The 20,734-nt window shown below is 42.6% G+C and overlaps 1 protein-coding gene across 5 annotated transcripts in view; it reads right to left on the reverse strand.

Moving 5' to 3' along the window:
* Positions 1-20,734, reverse strand: part of RABGAP1L (RAB GTPase activating protein 1 like) — a 148,531-nt gene that overhangs the window by 36,985 nt on the left and 90,812 nt on the right. For 4 of the 5 annotated variants that reach the window (XM_083743811.1, XM_083743812.1, XM_083743814.1 and 1 more), the window contains exons 19-20: positions 19,008-19,049; positions 8,199-8,327 (exon numbers count right to left, since the gene is read on the reverse strand). In XM_083743811.1, coding sequence (XP_083599937.1) covers positions 8,199-8,327; positions 19,008-19,049 — 171 coding nt within the window. Of the gene's footprint in view, positions 1-8,198; positions 8,328-12,511; positions 13,073-19,007; positions 19,050-20,734 lie in introns of those variants that run through there. The other variant, XM_083743815.1, reaches the window with a different exon arrangement.

Here is a 20,734-nt window from a genome sequence, read left to right on the forward strand (position 1 = left end):
CGGATATCTGCCTGAAGCCCAAAGGTCGGGGAACAGCGAGATGGCGCCTCCCCACTGTCCCCCGAGCTTGTGGGGCTGGCGGCAGGGAGAAGCGGGCTTCTCCCCACTGCCAGCCTCCAAACCAGGTCGGGGAACCGAAGCCCAGGGCGCGCTGTGCAGCGTGCTCCAGGCTTCAAGATGCAGGCTGCTATCCGCAAGCCTAGGGAGCCCGATGGGAACTCCCGCGGGCTCCCAAGGCTGGCGGAGAGCTTCCTGAAGCCTCTCCAGGCTTCAGCGAAAGCCTGCATTCCCCCATAGGACGCACACACATTTCCCCTTCATTTTTGGAGGGGGAAAAGTGCGTCGTATAGGGCGAAAAATACGGTAATTAACAAAAATGCATCCACCAGCTCCCTCTTTTAGCTTGCTACCCTGGCTTCCTAGAAGACAAATCAGGAGACAGGAGTCACTCCACTCTGGAACAAACTGGAAACAGAGGACTTATTCTTTGTAAATACAGAGGTACCTCGGGTTAAGTACTTAATTCATTCTGGAGGTCTGTTAACCTGAAACTGTTCTTAACCTGAAGCACCACTTTAGCTAACGGGGCCTCCTGCTGCCGCTCCGCTGCTGCTGCATGCTTTCTGTTCTTATCCTGAAGCAAAGTTCTTAACCCGAGGTAATATTTCTGAGTTAGTGGAGTCTGTAACCTGAAGCGTATGTAACCTGAAGCGTATGTAACCTGAAACGTATGTAACCCGAGGTACCACTGTAGTTTGTCTATTTTCCAGGAAAGCCACATTTGATTCCAGGTGCAGACAACCCATCTGCAAAGATCCTTTTAGAAATTTCAAACGATTTCTGCAGAATAGTTTACTGAGACCACAGTGACTAATCCAACGGCTACTGCTTTAACATTTCACAATGATGCTACAGCAGAAGTAATGACGGAAGTGGTTTTACACCCTTTATTCTAGATTGCAGTTATGGTTCTAAACAGAAACACTAGTTATAAATTTTCATGCACACATATGCACACACTCTACACTAGACTGTAAGATTTTAACTCACTGTTAACAAGGCATTTTGTGCTGAGGTAAAATTAAAGAAGATCAGACCACTGGTCCAGCGTGTTCAGAATCCTGTTCTAAGAGTACCACCAATCAGACAATTAAAGGGAAATGGAAACTTAGTGAGAAATCTACTCTCCTTTCAACTGGCTAAAAGGTCGGCAAGTGAAAATATAGTGTATAACCCAGGTTGGAAAATAGGGTAGATAGTTGCAGAATTTAAAAGGATAAAGGGATGTGGGGTTTGAAACTTGTAGAGCTGGATCTGAAGCTGAAACACTGGTCACAGGGCACTTTAGCAGCAGAAGCCAAGAGATGACTGCAGTGGCGTAGCGTGGGTTGTCAGCACCCGGGCCAAGGCAAGCAATTTGCGCCCCCTAACCTGTGGATTTGCGCCCCCTAACCCTAACCCCCAGATGTTGCACCCGGTGCGGCCGGCCCCCCCCCGCACCCCCCACGCTACGCCACTGGATGACTGTGAAGACACTCAAAATCTGAACAGAGGGTAAAAATGGATAACGTGTTGACTTCATTAGGGTAACAGTTTAGAAAAGCCATAGTCATATGTGTTTCTCTCCATTTTAAATTTGTTACTTATGAGTAACTGTAGCATTATCTCTAAAATCATTTTCTCAAACTGCTTGCTTTACTAAAAAAAAGGCCTATTTGTTCAGGAAAAAATTGGTCTGAGGTAGGACTGCCAGGTCAGGAACATCCTGACCTGGCAGTCCTACCTCAGACCAAATTTTCTTACCTGAGATTTCACTGCCCCAAACTGAGACCCTTGGGGCAGCCCCCAGTGATGTTGCAGGGAAGCTCCAATGATGCCATTAAGTATAACACTTTAAGTATTAACTGCAGTCCCTGAGAGAATGTCATTCAAATAAAGAACACAAGTCCAACAAATGAGCAACTATAACACTCGTTAGAAATTAAGATGGAAAACAAAGCTAAAGTAGGTGTTTCTAGGCTTGTTGTGAACTGCTCTTGACAACAGCCAATGTTAATGAAACAATTGCCACTTCATGCTGTATGCATCTCACCAATGCCTATCCATTATACAATTTGTTACTCCTTAACATGCCACAAAACATTCTTGCTTGTTCAGAAACAAAGAAAAGCCATTTAAGAGTTTGTAGCAACATATAACATTAACTTCAACACACAAGATCACCTGTGCAGGTCTACCTGTCTGGCATACAAGGCAATCTGGCAGAAGTGGGGACACTGGCACAAAGTGAAGATTACTTTTTCCAGGCTCTGGTTTAAACAGAAACACACACAAACACACACACACATTCTCTATATTCCACAAGCTCTGTATTTAAGCCATGAGATGCAATGGGTGTTTTAGTCCACCAAAGTAAAAATTGCAAGGATCCTCTTTTCCAAACTTTTCTTTACACACCAACAAGGTTAATTCCCCATTTAAGACACAGAGAGGGGTGGGGAAGCCAGAAATGCCACTGGGCTAGCAGAAACCCCTTCTGTGAATCAATATCGTTCTGTCTTCAATTCAGATTTTAGTTTAGAAAACTAAACACATTCCCCCTCCCTTTCATCACTCCATTCTTTCCCATATCCAAAGCGATTTCTCATGACGATTCCTAGCATTCCCAACTGGATTAATGCAAGAGGGAGCAGGCAGGGGAGCTGCCCTGGAAGTGGAAGGGGGAAATGCTGGAATGGAACTGGGAACTTTCTAAATCAGTATTTTCGATCAAACAAGTCTCCAATCTGCTTCAAATGAAAATGAAAAATACTTCCTCTAGTCCAGGCTCCACTCATGTTTCTCAGCACCCCAGTCTGCCATTGTAAAATTCTGTCACCCCCTTGGACTCATCTGAGAAGAACAAAAGACCATCCAGGAGTTGCTGTGGGCAGTGGAGGCAGCATGGTTCAGATCCCACGCCTCCTCCTCCTGTGTTCTGATCACTTCTTCAGCCCTACGCCTCATGCCAGGTGCACATGCACACTCACAGCCCCCCCTCCAATTATTTTTCTTCCTCTGCACTCCCTCCCACCACTGAGCCCTGGAGACTAAGGTTAACTGGGAGAGGTGGGAAATCAGACCCCCCCACACCCCATGAGAGTATATGCAACACAGCCAGCCTCCTGGTGGAATAAATCTTGTAAGCTGCATGCACTTTTTTTTAAAGGAGACTCAAGCCCTCCCATCGCCAAGGGCATGAGATCTGGGATCCAGTGCTAAAGACCAGATCTCATGCCACCTGAGCCATGCCCAACAATGCCCACTGTGGCTCCCATGCAACTGGTCATTATTGGCATATCACTTATGAACCTGAGGATTCCAGAGAGTCATCATGAGTTATAGACAATTATACACATCCTCCATGATTTTTTCCTAATCCCTTTTTAAAGACATCAAAGCTAGAGCCTCGGCATGTTTTGTGGCAGAGAATTCCATAAATTAGTTATATACTGTGTGTCCTGAATCTTTTACCAAATAGCTTCTTTAAATGACACTGAGTTCAAGGATTATAGCAAAGACAGATTTCCTACCTAATTTCTCCCTAACAAAACTCTCCCAAATAAAATATCATTTCATAAACTTCTATCATGATTCCCCCTTGGTCTGTTTTTTTTTTAATAAAAAGAACAACATGTTGCCTTTCCTCCGAGAACAATTTGGTACTTATAATACATTAAGGGAACTGCAAGTGCATTGAGAAGCCAGGCAATGGTTATAGTTCACAAGCCAGTTACTCTGTTACAGTCCCAATGGCTTTAGTGAGACACTTTGGAGTAACATGACTGTGGGATGTTGCTTTCAGGGTGCAAAAGGACATATATAGGAGGCCTGTGTCTGCTCTTTCTTTCAGAGTGGTTCCCACTGCCAAAAAGATAAGCTGTGTGAGGACACAACTGAGCATCAACTGAGCATAGTGACCATATTGCTGAACTGCACGTGGGCTCTCCCATCCTGCCTTAAATAGCTACTTGTTCTCCTTACTTGGGAGCACAGTGGGTGCAGAAGCTGCTCATTCACCTTTTTTCAACTCCTTGCCAATATCTTGCCTAAAGATCCCAGGCCACAGAGAGGTTAGGCTGGCCTCAACTAGAGCCAGGGCTTTCTTGGCCGCGGCTCCAATCTGGTGGAACGCTCTGTCACAAGAGACTAGGGCCCTGCGGGACCTGACATCTTTCCGCAGGGCCTGCAAGACAGAGCTGTTCCACCAGGCCTTTGGTCAGGGCGCAGCCTGACCCCCTCCTCTGGCAATCTGCACAGAATTTTGCTTGATGGTTGCCATTAATTTGATTTTAATTTGATTTTAATTAATTTTATAATGAATGTTTTTAGAATATTGAACTATTTTGATTGTTGTTAGCTGCCCTGAGCCCGGCTTCGGCTGGGGAGGGCGGGATATAAATAAAATTTATTATTATTATTATTATTATTAATAATAATAATAATAATAATAATATTGCCTGGTGGCTCCTAGCCCTGGGTTGCAATAGAGAGATATGCCTCCTTGCTAGAAGGCAAATATCAAGAGGCGGGAAAGAAGCAAACCACAAAGGCTGGTTCATTTGTGATGATAAGTCAGAGCTGTGCTATGGGGCTTTCCCCCCTCTCCCTCATGTGCCCCAAAAACCTCAGAATAGCATGCAGAGGGAGGAGAGGGTGAATCATTCTACCTGGCAAACTGAAATGCAACCCAGAGTGTCTGGTCATGAGAATTATTTTTGAGAGCACCCCCCCCCCAATGTCTGAGGTGTTGGTGGTTGAACCGCACTAGAGTATTTGAAACAAAACAAAAAATTCCTTCCAGTAGCACCTTAAAGACCAACTAAGTCAGTTCTTGGTATGAGCTTTCGTGTGCATGCACACTTCTTCTTCGAAAGCTCATACCAAGAACTGACTTAGTTGGTCTTTAAGGTGCTACTGGAAGGAATTTTTTGTTTTGTTTTGACTATGGCAGACCAACACGGCTACCTATCTGTAACTGGAACTAGAGTATTTGATTTCTGAGAAAGATAATACAGGCGGCAATCATTTTGTGTGCGTCCGATTGATGCACAACCACAGACACGTGTGCCATATTTGGCCCAGGAATGGGGCGGAGGAGTGTGGAACAGGCTTATGCGTGACAGCTGACATGTGCAATGACCCATAACACAACCCATGCACAAATGGGGAGTTGCATGTAGTGGAGAGAGAACAAAACACATGTCAAATACAAGTACACAGCTTCAGAATTTTATCTCCATGTGAAGAATGAAATGAATGTTTAATTGTGGTGGCAAAAGAAATAGGAAGAAATAAGAAGCTGCTCCAGGAAAATGGCTAGATATGGCCCCCCTTTGTTGTTTTGGCAGTTGCTAAGCAACAGGCTTGCCAAGGAATACCGGTAGCTAAAGCAACATAGCATTAGTATTTTTTTGAAGAAATTGCATGCAAAACTGAGGTGGTAAAGGCAAAAATTGGAAAATAAGTCAGATAAGATTAACATATTCCAAAAACTATTGAATATAAAGTCCCACTTTTCAACAGGAACAGTGACAACATTCCTAGGTAAACTTGGTAAAATACATAATTTAATCAGTACTGAAAATGCAATCACCTCCTCTGCTCATTTAGTCACTATTTTCAGCAATTCAAATGTAATAAAACCAGATTAGCACCTACTAGAATTAAATAGTTATAAAATGTATCCTCAAGCACTAACTGTCCTAACATTGACTTTGCTTCCACTGAGGAGTCATCTTTTCCTTTATCCTCAATAACATGACAGTCTCCCAGGCGTGCCATTTTGGCTCAAGCAATTCCCCCCTGCTAATAATTGTATTTGACACCAAATGGCATTTTGACACGTTGAAAAGATGGGGGGAAAGTATTAACAGAAATAGCACCAGATCCAGAAGAGTTCCTGAACTTTTGAAACAAGGGGGACTGCAACCTCATACAAAATAGTTTGCCCTCCTACTCCTAATCTGCTGAACCACCAAACATAAACACCTCCATCTGGTGAAACGGTACCCCTGCCCGTACGGACCAGTTGTGTCTGACTCTAGGGTTGTGCGCACATCTCACTTAAGAGGCCGGGGGCCAGAGCTGTCCGGAGACACTTCCGGGTCACGTGGCCAGCGTGACAAAGCTGCTCTGGCGAGCCAGAACCAGCGCAGCACACGGAAACGCCGTTTACCTTCCCACTGGTAAGCAGTCCCTATTTATCTACTTGCACCCGAGGGTGCTTTCGAACTGCTAGGTGGGCAGGAGCTGGGACCGAAAGACGGGAGCTCACCCCGCCGCCGGGATTCGAACCGCCGACCATGCGATCAGCAAGCCCTAGGGACTGAGGTTTTACCCACAGCGCCACCCACGTCCCCCCCATCTGGTGTAGATGAAGTTAAATAAAAACATAAAGGCAGTGCTTACAAAACTGTCAAGTATAAACTGGACTTACATCTTTCCTGGAGATGGATGTGGGGAGCTATTAGCCTCCTAAAACATCTCTTATCCTGGGAATGAAACCATGCTCCTCACTGCCTCCTGCTGCAGTCTGCTAGCATAGTGAGATCTGACAGGTTTTTTATTTGGGAAGAACTTTAGATACATAGTGGCCACTTATGATATTGCCGTAAGAGCGGTCAAGAGAAGGAAGAAGCAGTTGTGACTCTGACATCATTTGCAGGAAAGGGGGAAATCACAGCACAGGGTACATGATCAGTTTTCCCAAACAACTCAAGACAAACTACCAATTATTTTTTGTTTTGTTTTTTTACAAAATGCAGCCACTAAGGCTATGATCTGAGGTGGAGGAAGAGGAGCAGCTTTTTAATCTATTCTCCTAATACAATTGTGCTTCCACATGATCTCTCTAAGGAATTGGATTCACATAAGGAACAATGTTTTCCCTGGATTGCCAAGCTGCAGGGGGGTGGCTGCAGGAGCTAAAGATAGGGTAAGCAAAATGTTAAAATTCAGCTACAGTGGTACCTCGGGTTAAGAACTTAATGCATTCTGGAGGCCCATTCTTAGCCTGAGGTACCACTTTAGCTAATGGGGCTTCCCATTGCCACACGATTTCTGTTCTCATCTTGAAGCAAATTCTTAAGCCGAGGTACTATTTCTGGGTTAGCGGAGCCCGTAACCTGAAGCGTCTGTAACCTGAGGTACCACTGTATTCTGTAGTACTTTGCCAATTGCCTGAGCTCTGGCAGTGTTTCTGGTAAATGGTTTAAATCTTTCTTATTGGTCTTGAATCACTACACATTTTAAAAAATGGTGTCAAGAAAGTATAAAAATCTCAAATACAAACAGTGTATACAGATCAACAAAATATAAGCACTAAGCATCATTGCATTGGGGGGGGGGGGCGTCAATCCAGCCACACCCACCAGCCAAAGGAGCAGCTGCAACAAGCTTTGCTTTTTAGTTTTATTATTACATTTATACATCACGATCCAACCAAGTTATCTGGGGATCTGAATTAACCAATTAACTAATGAGAGAAAATAAATGAGACAAATCTATCCATTTAAATGTTGTATCCCATAAGAATCAGTACTCTCTGATAAGAGTGTCCTCACACTGACCTCCAACAAGTTAAAAGAGAAAGTGTGCCAGTAACCACCCCTTCTGTTGAATGCCCTTCTCCAGGAAACACCTGGGTATAATCTGTAAACATACCCGGACTGTTCTTTGCTGTCAATGTTATACAGCTGCCATTATCTATGGGCTTATGTATGACTGAAAGTTTTTCAATGAAATTACAATTAAGTTACAGATCCAGATTTCTCAATTATAACTGGCTGTATTATTCAAAGTTCATTGGGGCAGCAGCAGTGGGAAAAATACAGAATATAGAAAAATAATGACCCAACCTAGATTAGGGCTGCCATACGGCAGGCACCCGTTTGTCCTGGATCTTTGGCAAATAAACTGTAAAAAGCTCAACAACTCTGAGGTTTGTCTAAAGAAAGCTCAACAATTTCGGTGGTTTCCTAAAATACCGCTCAACAACTTCCGGGGTGTCCTGGTTATTACTTTTTGAAATATGGCAACCCTGAAGATGTTTAGTTTTATCATTAAAAAAATCTCTGCCATGGATCTTTGATCCAACTGCTAATTCCACTGCAGGGGCCTAATTTTACCTTATTTACAGACAAAATGATAGCCCTTACCTTTACATTGCAAGCCTGTTCCATAAGCCTTCTAGCGTTCTCTTCAGCTCTGTACCTCTTGGGCAGCTGTACCCTAAAGAACTTCAAAGCTCCTTCAAAATCAGCTTGCAGAAGATCCTCCTTGGAGGTCTGCAATGAAACACATTGGAGAAGTGGTGTAAGCACAGAAGACAGTCACACTGGGGTTGTACTCATCATCTATTGAATACATTTAATGGCCTATTGCATTGATGTAAACACAAATCCCTATTTTTTGGGGGGGGATCTCTTTCTGGGAAGTCAAAAGCATATTTTTAGATATTGCAAACAGATTGATGTGAGTGTCAATATAGAAATTTGCAAAATACTTATAAATAAATAAATAAATAAATAAAGCATATGCCAAGAAACACACACCAGCTATAATCAACAACATTCTCTCAATATTAAAGTATTAGTTAGTTGTGCTAAAAACAACATACAGGCTCTTAGCTTTGAGAAGACTTAATTTAAGACATAGCTCAGCCTCCAAATTTGAAAAAGCTTTTAATGTCACCGAGTATCCAGAGCAAATTTCAATTAATCTAGGATAATCAGAAAGTAATTCCAGATCAGAAAGTACAACATGTAGGAAGCCATGAGCAATAGCACATTTTGAGACAGTACGAACTGAAACAGAAATGCAACCCACTGTATCTCAAACAGCTATGAGAGAAAGAAAGAGGAGTCCTCTGATAGAACCATTTGTCACTACTAGAGTAACAGTGATCATCTTGTCTTGCCCAGTTGCTTTATGAACACAGAAGGAACAAGCCCCAATATCCCCAAACCTCATGAATGTGTGCTGCTAAATAAATTTGGCAAGAGAATTACAGATGGGGTAATAGAAGACAGCTCCCTAATTTGTTTTCAATGATAAATCATGATTTCTTTCCAAACTGCCTTCTTAAATCTGCTGACTGCAGCTCTGATTACAAAGAAAGGCAACATAAACAGTAGTGATACTTTAGCTGCCCTATTGCAGCTCAGAAAGCAGCTCTCAAACAAAAAAGACACATAACCAACTAGATTTTGCCTTGCCTGTGATTAGGCACTGAATTCAATGGGATAATTCCTGTTGCCTCAGACTTGCATATTCTCTCCCCAGTCTTGTGGTTCTTACCTTTGATTTCCATTTCTCAATCAACCATAGTTTTCTTGGTTCAGATTAAATAGCAAACTATGGTTGTTGTTGTTGGTGTTTTAAAAAAAGGAAGAAAAAGTAGGAATCACATGATACTCAGAAGTACATGATACTCAGACTCCTCAGGGTTTGGTCACATAATGCCAACCTGTGGTTTAGCGTGATGCACAGGCAGGTTGTAATTGCAATGTCTTAAATTTTCTGGCTTTTTTTTCTTAAATAGAGTTGTTAATAATAATGTATATGAATGTTAGAGAGAATGGGCCTATATCAGTTAAGACATCCATGGAATTATGTTGAGCAGCAGCAAAATTAGCCTGAAGTGTGTAATATTTGAATGTTCTTTCTCCCTCTCTCTTTTAGGAACACTAGAAAATCTCTGGTATGTATTTAAAAAGCAACAATATCAGGCTGCGGGTATAGTGGTAAAAACCTACAATATTCAGGATATATTGTCGTGCACAACACCAACTTTGTGGCTCTCTTAGTGGGAAGTGTATGGCGATAGAATGGGGGGGGGGAGAAGAAATTACTCCTCCTCACCCCATGTAGAAAACCTAAATTAAATGACTGAACTGCCAGACTGAACATTTACAGGGATCCCTGGAACTGGCTGGTAGTGATGGGGTAGCACAAGTTTTCAACTGAGCCCTAAAATCCCATTTAAAAGTCCTAGAAGTGCCTGGCATGATACTTCATACTTTGTATGTGAAAAACATAAACTTTGGAGCATGTAAAATACTGGAGATGTGATACTGAGATAGCAGGTTTCATGTATATCTGACTGTATTGCTTCAAGATTACAGTTTTTTTCAGCTGATCAGGGAAGTCACAGGTGAGCCACCACAAAATCTTTTATATGCAATCTATTTTTTGAGAATGACAAGAAATCTACTGATGGAATTATATGGTTGATAAGGGGAGGATCTTTAACTATTACCTTTCACAGAAATTTAGTAGTTATAGGATGAGTGCAGGAGACACCGGAAACTCACTAAATGGGGGAGGGGGTAGCAATAACCCAGCAATTCCTGCGCACTGTACTGGAATCAATGCTATTCAAGGATTGTGAAATGGACACCAAAATGACAGAACAACATAAGCAAGTGCAAAGCGATACAGACTGGGACAAAACCCCTAGATTCACAATTGCTTTAATGGGCTCTAAAATAATGGTTAAATGCTTCAGAAAGATGGTGTGACAGTGGAAGGCTGACTGAAAGCATCAACACAGAGGACTGAAAGAGTGAAAGGGAGATAGGACCAGAGGACAGGAACTATTAGGAAAAGGACTAAGAGAGAACAACATAACATGCACCCATAGCATGACTGCATCTAGAATACGGTGTCCAGCTCTAGTTGCCCCATTTCCAAAATGCATCACAGAACTGGGAAAAGTCCAAAGGAAACCAAAATGATAAATGTTAGGGTACCTTCCCTATGAGGAGAAAATATAGAGATTGGTGATTAGAACATGCACAAGGTGGAATATGACAGATGTTTACAAAATTACGGATGGCCCAAAGGTTGTAATCCAACAAAATTTATTGATGTCTCTAATAGGAAAATAGAACATAGATGGAATGATGGCTGCTAGCTTAAGTGGCTTTAAAAAAAAAACAGGACAATTTTTCCTTATCTTTCTGCAGCTCTTCATTATGGTAGCTCAATGGAATCAGCACGTCCAGAGGCAACATCCCGCAAATCGACCTGAATGGGAGATAGTGTGGACCAACTGTAGAAGGCCCTGCTTGTGAGCTTCTAGAGGCTCCTGGTGGCCGCTGTTGGAAACTGAACATTAGCCTAGACAAGCCTCTGGCTGACAGTCTGGTTTTACATTCTTATGAAGATAACTGAGGTTCTTCCCCTAGATTTACAAGGTTGTAGAATCAAACCAAGAAATGCAAGATCAAATCTCACATTTTAAATGCTGATGAAGTTTGTGAAGGGAAGCTTCACAAAACATTCCAGGTTCCACCCACAGGTGATGGTATCTGATCTGCTGAATTTTTATTCGTATACATTATTATTATTATTATTATTATTATTATTGTAGACAACTAAGTTGTAGCTAGTAATGTGTGTCCTTTTTCAACCTGGTATACATCATATTGACAATACTTGTGGCAAAACAGATTCTTAAACATTTTCATGACAAAGCAGCAGAGGTGCTCTTCTATTTTGCAACAGCATCAGAGTAACAGAAATTATTGCATGAAATAATGAAATTTTGAAACCAATGAAAGTCTTAGGCATCTGATGGATTATAAACCAGACAATTAAAAATTGCAATACCATCAAGTCCTGGATATACATACTGAGTCAAAAACAGACAGCTTATGGGTTTTGTTTTGATTATTTTTTAATATACTGTGAAAATGATTTAATGTCATTTGGGCAGTGTATAAAGTAAACTGATGAAAGAGATACTTGTGGTGCTAAGAATTAATATCTAGATGAACTAAAATAATTTTAGGGATAAGTTTGGATCAATCAAACCTGTACGATTTGCCTGTCATTTGCAGTTCTGAAGGTTGTATGTCTTAACTTCAGGTTACATAGACATAGTTAATCTGTTCTAATTGTTAAGAGAACACTCTTTAATAATTTCAGATCAAAAATTTCAACTTATCTCTTCCTACCCGCCCTATTCTCATAATCAATGACACAAACATTTGATTTGCACTATTACTGCTTACCAAGAATGTAGAAAAGATAGTTTGCACCTTAGTAATATGGCAGAATAGATCATGCTGATGCTAATAATGATGCTGATAACATCTGCAAATTGCAAAGGCCAACAGCTAGTACAATGAATTTGATGAGGTTTAAAAATAATGGTAATAATAATAATAATATCAAGTCTTAAACATTTGAGGGTGCTAGAAAATCCACTGGAAAATCAGATTCAACTGTGACAACATTGGCAAGAAGAGGGGAGGCAATTTTCGACTCAAAAGGTAATCTAAGCCATTTCCCCAGCCCGGTGTCTATAAGGAAGATGACCAAGAGTCATTATGTCCTAAATGCACTGCATAAAATAGGGTTACCCTCATGCAACCACCCATGAAATGGATCATTTGAGACAGCTGAGTGTTAATAAGAATGGCAGATTTGCTATGCGTCTATTTCTAGAAAACCAGAATCTCACCGCAAGAAGCCGGGGAACAAATAGGCGATGCCCCATTCCCAGAAGTTCCAGCACTCGACAGGCATACTCATTCACAAGCTTGCTTCTTTCATCATGTATATCCTGGGACTTTCTGATGGGTGGTGCAAGCTTGGGAGCTGGGGTTGGGCAAGGCACCCCTTCTTCCATCAGCAAAAAACAGCAAGTATCCAGAGTGAGAAGCACTGTTCCCTTAAGCCACAATTTCACACAGTGGTTATTATCGGAGCCAGCTTTAGGTCTCTGAAAGACCAATACATTTACTGTCTACACCAGGGACTTTCAGGTACAGGCTCAAAAAACAGAAAACATCTTTGCTAAAAAGCACAGAAGAAGCTGGCAATTCAAAAAAGACAAAAACTTAAGAGATGGATCTAAAAATGTCTGAAAACAGGGGAAATGGCAGAGAATGATGCAGAAAAAAGGCTGCGATGGCCCAGCCTGCCTGTGAATGGGTGTAAGAGCAGACAGGAGCAGCAGCAAGAGCAAAAAGCTCAGGCCAGTTGTAAAGCTGCAAAGAGAAAAAGGATGAGCTCATTGCAATCCTAGATTCGTGACAAGCGTGTCTAAGCTGCTGCTGCCGCCTCTCACTGTGAATCAGTAATGAAGGGGTAGAAAAGGAGGGGGAAGGGAGAGGCGGAGGTAGGTGAATGAGCATGCAGAGGGTGTCTCGGAGGAGAATGCTGTAATAAGAAGCCAATAGTGAGCTCTTGGACAGATGAGCTCCCCTCCCAATCCACCTTCCGTCTACATTAGTCTGACAGCTACCCAAGCCTGCAGACACATTGTAGTCTCAGTGTCTCTTGCTTGGAAGAAGTCAGACTGATGGCCACCCAAAATACTGGCCTCAATAAATATCTGCTTTCAAATAAAGATTCGATCCTGCCTAGGCATACCAAAGCGGAGGGAGAGGAAGGGAGGGGAGACCCATCAGTCCCGCCCAGATTGCTATACGAATGCAAGACCAATGGAAGAACAAAACAGCTGGGCGCTACTGATGCATGATCATCTGAAATGGTATAGACTGTATTCTCTGTACAGCACTAAGTTACAGCTTCCATGGTGGAAAAGCTTCAGAGCAGCTGTGTGTGGGGAAATGGAGAACTGCTCTAAAAACATAAAATAAACATACTGGGTAAAAGGAACAATACTGATTGGAAAATGTGATGTAGCAAAACTGTTGCATACTTAACTTCAAAGGATAGTTTCATTGTATATGCAAATATTATTAGTATATGGGACATTTAACCCACGTTTCACAATACTGATTTTTTTTCTGAAATTGCTAAACATTCAGATGTAAATCTAATCTAACAAATTTAAAGTGCCAGATTATTTAGACTTCATTTTCTTTTCTTCATTGTAGATAATCTGTTGTCTATAAAGACATTATATTTGTAGTCACCTTGTTTTTAACAACATCTGTATTTCACATTAAAGAGCCTATGGCCTGTCGATAACCCATGAGCCACATATTACATGCCCATATTGCCATGTCACAGATTTCAATGTGGCTGGGATAAAATCAGATGTCTCTGTCTCCTAAACAAAGATTCTGCTTGATTTGCTTATATTAGCCATGACCCAGACACACAGACACACACAGTCACCACAACCATGTTTATACCATAATTTACCAAGAATTCACCTCAGTAAGGGGAATGCTGGATTCTGCATATGAAACTGGTTTTATGTATATTCTGGGTGGTGAGTGGACTTTTTTAATTAAAAAAAAACCAGCCCTCCAACCAGCCCTGCCCCAATTTGGGGGGGAAAGATACACCACCATCATGTGACTAAAGAAGAACATCTAAAACAAAGGTTTATCAACAAGGAGAAATTATTTAGTTAAAGTATATTAAATTCCAGCATATCGCCGAAGACAAACATAGATGAAAACTGGTGATTTTCTGGAATGGAGCAGAAATTATCTTATCAAAGAGTGATTACAAAAAGTAGTATGGGTATAGCACAAGATCAGATAACCATAAACACCTACATGCAACAACTCTTCAGAAAACAGTGTTGTGGATTTGCTGATCATTGTAAATGAATTTTTCACTATAGTTCTGTCTAACTTTACCATATAATTCTTGATTCCATTCCTAAGCTTCATGCCATCGCTAATAGGATAAAATCACAACAATTCTACTTATATCAAGGCAGCAGGCAGGTCTGTTCTTTCCCCTAGCTTACTGTTCAGCAAAACCCCAGACTTAAAGGATTAAAATGTAAAGACTCTGAACATAAACTTGCCCTATGTGATTAAGATGCCGTTCTATTTCTTGTTAACCCTGAAACTTCATTAAAATAATAACCCGCCCTTCACCCTAAGATTGCAGGCCAGGCTGCAACCATTAAAACACAATGTTAAAAACAGTTTAAAACCACTGTGAATAAAGATCCTCTCATCCATGACGTTATTACGGATGAGAATGCCGATCTGGCCTGCATCAGTGAGACCTGGGTGGATGAGCAGGGTGGAGTTGGTCTCACCCAGATGTCCCCACCTCAGTGCAGCATCAGGCAAGACTTGAGGGTCGGGTAGGGAGAGTTGCTGTGGTCTATAGAGATATTCTCTCTCTCTCTCTCCTTGTCCAGTCCGGGGCTGGAAGGAATCTAGAGTGTGTGTTCCTGGCGTTGAGCAATCGGGACAGATTAGGGATTCTGCTGGTTTACCACCCGCCTTGCTGCCCAGCAGTCTCCCTGCCTAAGCTGACAGAGCTGGTCCTGGAGGCAGTGCTGAAGACTCCCAGACTGTTGGTTCTGGGGGGCTTCAACATCCATGCTGGCTCTGGGGTGACTCAGGACTTCATGGCTGCCGTGATGACCATGGGGCTGTCCCAACATGTCAATGGCCCAACACACATGGCAAGCCACACTCTGGACCTTATTTTCTCAACTGGGCAGGAAGAGGATGATCTGAGGGATATTGACATCAGTCTCTTATCATGGTGAGATCACTTCCTGATGACATTTAGGCTTTCAGCACCTTTTCCCCTCCGCAGAAGCAGGGGGCCTATTAGGATGGTCTGCCCTCAGAGACTGATGGAGTCAATGGGCTTCCAGACAGTTCTGGGGGATTTCCCACCCGATAGGACTGGTGCTCCTGTTGAAACTCTGGCTGACCCTCTGGAACAACCGAACGGCTCGGGGCAGTGACACGATCACTCCTATGTGCCCTTTTTCACTTTGTGGAGCCCATTTGGCTCCCTGGTATACTGGAATACAAGTGGAGGAAAAATCCGGTTTAATGCAATTGAACACTTGAGGACTCATCATCAAGTCTACCTAGTGGCAATGAAGGCTGAAAAGAAGGACTACTTTGCTTCCTCCATTGCATCCTCATTGTGCCATCCAGCAGAGCTTTTCTGGGAATGTGGAGGCCTGTTACAGTCTGGCCCGAAGGAGGTGGCAGAACTAACAGCAGCTCACTGTTACTTGTTTGAAAAGCATTTTGAGGATAAAATTGCTTGCATCCATTGGGACCTTGCCTCCGCTGTTACAGCAGATGAATCTCAAGGGGTGTCTAGAGCACAGTCTAGACCTGTTGTGTTGTACGAGTTTCAGTTGGTAAGCCTCAATAATGCAGACAAGAGAATGCCCACTCTTGGGCCGTCACCACCCTGTGCTAACATCCTATTTCAATTGCAAACTGAACTCAACCACCCAAGTTCACTAATAGAAAGAATGGTTAAAAAATTAATTTAAACCTACACCCCACAAACTAGGAGGCAATTAGAGGGGGGGCAGGGAGGGGGTGATGGTGAGAGCAAGAAGAGGAAACTTCAAGTATGGAAAGGAATAATGAACCATCTTCTTCAAGCCCATAACAATTTATAGTAGGTCTGCTGGAGGGGGGAGGAGATCAGAGATCAGGGATGGTGGGCTGCATGATGTTAAGTTAGGAAAACTCCCCATTCCATTTACCACTTTCCAAATGCCTCCCACACCAATCTGCTGTATAGCTATAACACTATACATTTAGATGGTGGTGGGAAGACTCTGTACATGAATCACACTTGCGCTCTGATTTCTAAAACAGCCTCCGCAAAGTACAGAGTTCCTGGGTGAATGGCTGAGCTTAAAATATAAAACTGGATCTCAGGAAAGGTTTACATATACTATCGCCTTAAAAACATATTTGGTGGCACAGTCTTTAGTAACCAAGAGCCCACTTCATCAGATAGGAACACAGGAAGCTGCCTTGGTTCATTAAGGTCAGTATGATCTACATCAGCATCTCCCAATGTGTGTGTGTCATGTGCAGGTGTGTCACGGGTTTTTTAGGCAAACCCCAAATACTTACTGTGTGTAATCCTTAACTGGTATGATAAAAACTTTTTGTTTTTTTGCAACATTATGCTGCATTGTCATTTATAACCAAACACCAGAATCACTCAAGTCTTCATTTTAATACTTGAGAACTGCTCCCAGGCAGCAGAGAAGACCTAAGGTCCAAACTTCATGTGACAGTAAGTTCAAGGGCTTCCAGTCAGAATGAACTCAGGCTTGCAAGAGAGGTTAAAAATAATTTTGAAAGGTTTCTTCAGCTATGTTGAAACAAGAGGAAGAACAAGCAAGTGGTAAGTCCCTTGCATGGAGAAGATGGAGAAATGCTATTGGGTAACAGAGAGAAGACAGAACTGCTCAACACTTACTCTGCCTGTCGTCACCCAACAGGAAAGCAATGCCCAATCTTGTGATAAGGAGGGAGCTGCAGCCCAAGATAGGAAAAGAGGCAGTAAGGGAGCACCTAACTACTTCAAATGAATTCAAATCTCCAGGGCCTGGTGAACTGCACCTAAGGGTACTAAAGGAGCTTGCTGATGAAATCTCAGAGTCTCAGTCTATAATCTTTGAGAATTCTTGGAGAACAGATAAGGTCCCTGTGGACTGGAGGCAGGCAAATGTTGGCTCCATATTCAAAAGGGGGGGAGGGAGAGAAGGCCCAGGTAACTACTGACCAGTGAGCTTGACATTGATACCAGAGAAAGCCCTAGAACACATAAACAGTCTGTGAGCGCTTAGGAAACAATGCCGTGATTACCAAGACTCAGAATGGGTTTCTCAAAAACAAGTCATGCCAGACGAATCACAAGTTTAGTAGATCAGGGAAATACTGTGTATGTAGAATTTATGTTTGAAGACCCCGATGGAGGACATTCTGCCCACCTTTCCTTTCTCCACTGACAACTTGGGGGGGGGGCATCCTCCACCACCTCACATATGGTTAGAGCTTCCTTTCCCCAACTTAGAGAGTTACCTGTAAACTGAGCTTTTTGTCTGCTAAAGTGAGGGCAGGGGGCATCTGCTATTCTTGTTCTGTCTGCACGCGCATGTGCGCACACGCGCACGCACACACACACACACCCCAACCCTTCCTTGCTAGTTTCCTGGAGTGATGTTTTCAGTTATTTTTCAGGAGGTCTCTTTTCAAGGATCATTTATGGGTTGAAGAATTGTCTGCCCTGCCAGTTAGTCTGGTGAGAGGGATAACTCCTCCCCTCATGAAGTACCCTACCTGAACCTCCAGTAGGAAATGTCACCCCTATTAGGAATATCCCCTATAAGGATCTTGAAACAGACATTCACCGTGAAACAAATGTTCATTTTCTCAAAGCACCTTTGTCATGGCACATGGCACTCTGCTTATATCTCAGTCTCCTTGTGCCTGACTACCACTTCAAAAAGGCACTGGAGAGTAAACTGCAAGCAGGACACTGATACACTTATTCCATACACCTGCTTCATTCAATATAGTATTTCATTCTATCTAGTGCTAGATGCAACAGCTCTCATCCCTTTAACAAATATATAGTCACCCAGGGGGGAAATGAATATAATATAGTGCTTGTTCCAAAAAACAGCCAGCCAAGGCCCACAACCAAGGACATAGCAACAGAGATCTCACATTGCTCTAGAATTGCTACTACTTCCTTTCAACCTCCCCAGTATGAACAGCAATGCTTGTCTGCTAAGAGACTTCCAAGAGTTGCAAGGGGCACCTTATCACTTTCAGTCAGGCCAGCAGCTTCTTTCGTAGGAGGGAAGGCTACATTAGTATAGCTCTTCTCCGATACAGAATACTTCATATACCTATTTGCCTTCATGAACCTTTCATGCCAAGAAATAGTTTTATAAAATAATTGTTGCTCACACTGAAGTTTCCTATAATATGAGAACTAGCTTCTGATTCAAATCCCTGTACTGGAATAGACTGCCTGATATAAAACTTCTATGAACTGTAAGGGCAGGCTTTGAACAGCCACCTAGCTATGGTGAATAAAAACTACCTCCTAATCACAAGGCAGGAAAGCTTTTATAAATTGGCAGGGAGGCTATCAAAGAGCAACAAATGACAACACAAACATATGTGGTCAGATAGGCTAGTAAAGTTGTTGTGAGTAATTTTTGTCGAGTTACTTGTAAGGCTATGTGTGGACATAAAACCTGGAATAACATAAAAATGACTTACCTTTAGGAGAGCCAGTGCTACATTAAAGATTACATTCAGACCCTGAAAAAGAGAAATAAATGGTATTGATCCTGTTTATAAATTTTAAAAACAGGAACACCCCAAAATACAAATATTTAAGAACTACATCTGTGACCAAGCAAAATTAACAGAAACATCAAATCAAGCAGCAAAACTGTTCCTAGGCTATTAACATCACTCTACAGCTAAGTCATTATGTGGAAAAAGTATTTGTGAATACAAAACTAACACATTAAGGAGAAGGCTAGACTAAATAACTCTTCTTATCTAGTTTACTGCACATAGGGTCATTTGTTCATCATTCCTCCCCATATGACCCACGATCAGAAACATAAAACTGCAGTGAGTGGCAATTCAGAGTTTGCCCTGAAACCAGGACTGCTAACTATGATTTGCTGCTAAGTGTGATTGTGTGCTTAGAATATTCCAGTGGCAGAGTGCAGAGGTGACCTCAAGGCTCATCATTTAGCAGCCAGCTCTAGTAACTTGCAAATGGTACTGGCCACAGTCTGGTACAAAACTAAACGTGCTAAAGTTGTATTCATTTAAACAGGGTCACAAATACAAAATGAATATTTTTTAATCATATAGTGTAAGCAAACCAGTTTCCATCCACTAGATGTCAGAATTGTAACAGTAATTAAACTCCAATAGCCAGCAGCAGTTACTTTACATATCCTGAACATAATGTGTCACACGTCTTTACATACAGTACAACAGGGGTCGGCAAGGTTTACCTCGCCTGGGCCGGTTCACTCCGGCGGAGATCCCTCTGTGAGCCGGAACACACATGTTTTTCCGATGCCGGCATCTGCGCAGACGCGATTTCCAGCGTCTGCACATGCACAGATGTGATTTCCAGCACAGTGGAAGCGAGTCCATGCACCACACTGCGTCGGTTTAGCGCAGCACGCAGGGACTCACCAAGCACGCGGCTCGGTTCAGGGGCGGCTCGTGGGCTGCTTAAACGACCCCGTGGGCCACTTGTGGCCCATGGGCCTTAGGTTGCCGACCCCTGCAGTACAAGATGATGAATGATAATGGCTCAATTCAAACATAAAACCAAATCATGGTTTGGTGATCAGCATTGTCGCTGTGGGATCACACATTCTCTCTTCCTACCCGTGTGGATGCCTTAGTCATAGTCTGCTGGGCCATACAAATTGGTAAAACACACCTCAATCAATGCCCAAGCATTATTTCTCTCTGGGCTATTGCAAACATGTAACGTGGCCAAACCCTACCCTACCCCACTCCCCCAAAACGACTTTGTACATTTTGCAAACTGAAGAATGGGTTGGTATCCTCGTAACTACTTAGGTCTCTTTGTTAAAGGTCTTTAGATTTCTGTTTGTCACTTTTGTTTAATTAATATACTTTGTGCTGCTGCTTTAGGCCATATACAGAAATCAGACACAAACGCCCTTTAGACATTAGATTTTAAGGAACGGGTACAATGCCAGTTCTTATACATACTAGGTTCATTTGTACGGCTGGGCAATGTCAGTTTTTCAACATCATGTTATATCACCACACCAACCAAACACCGCAGCCTGGTGATACACCACAATGTCGAAACAACAAGCTGCATTGGCCCAAGCCAGTATGAGGACCAGAGCGATGACAGCTTCACTCAGCAGTATAACACGGGTGAAACCACTGCTGCTCCTGAGTCCCTCTGCTACTGGCGGCCTGAAGCAGGTAGC

This window comes from Podarcis gaigeae (genome assembly GCF_964106915.1).
Source record: "Podarcis gaigeae genome assembly, chromosome: 6".
Classification (NCBI taxonomy): Eukaryota; Metazoa; Chordata; class Lepidosauria; order Squamata; family Lacertidae; genus Podarcis; species Podarcis gaigeae.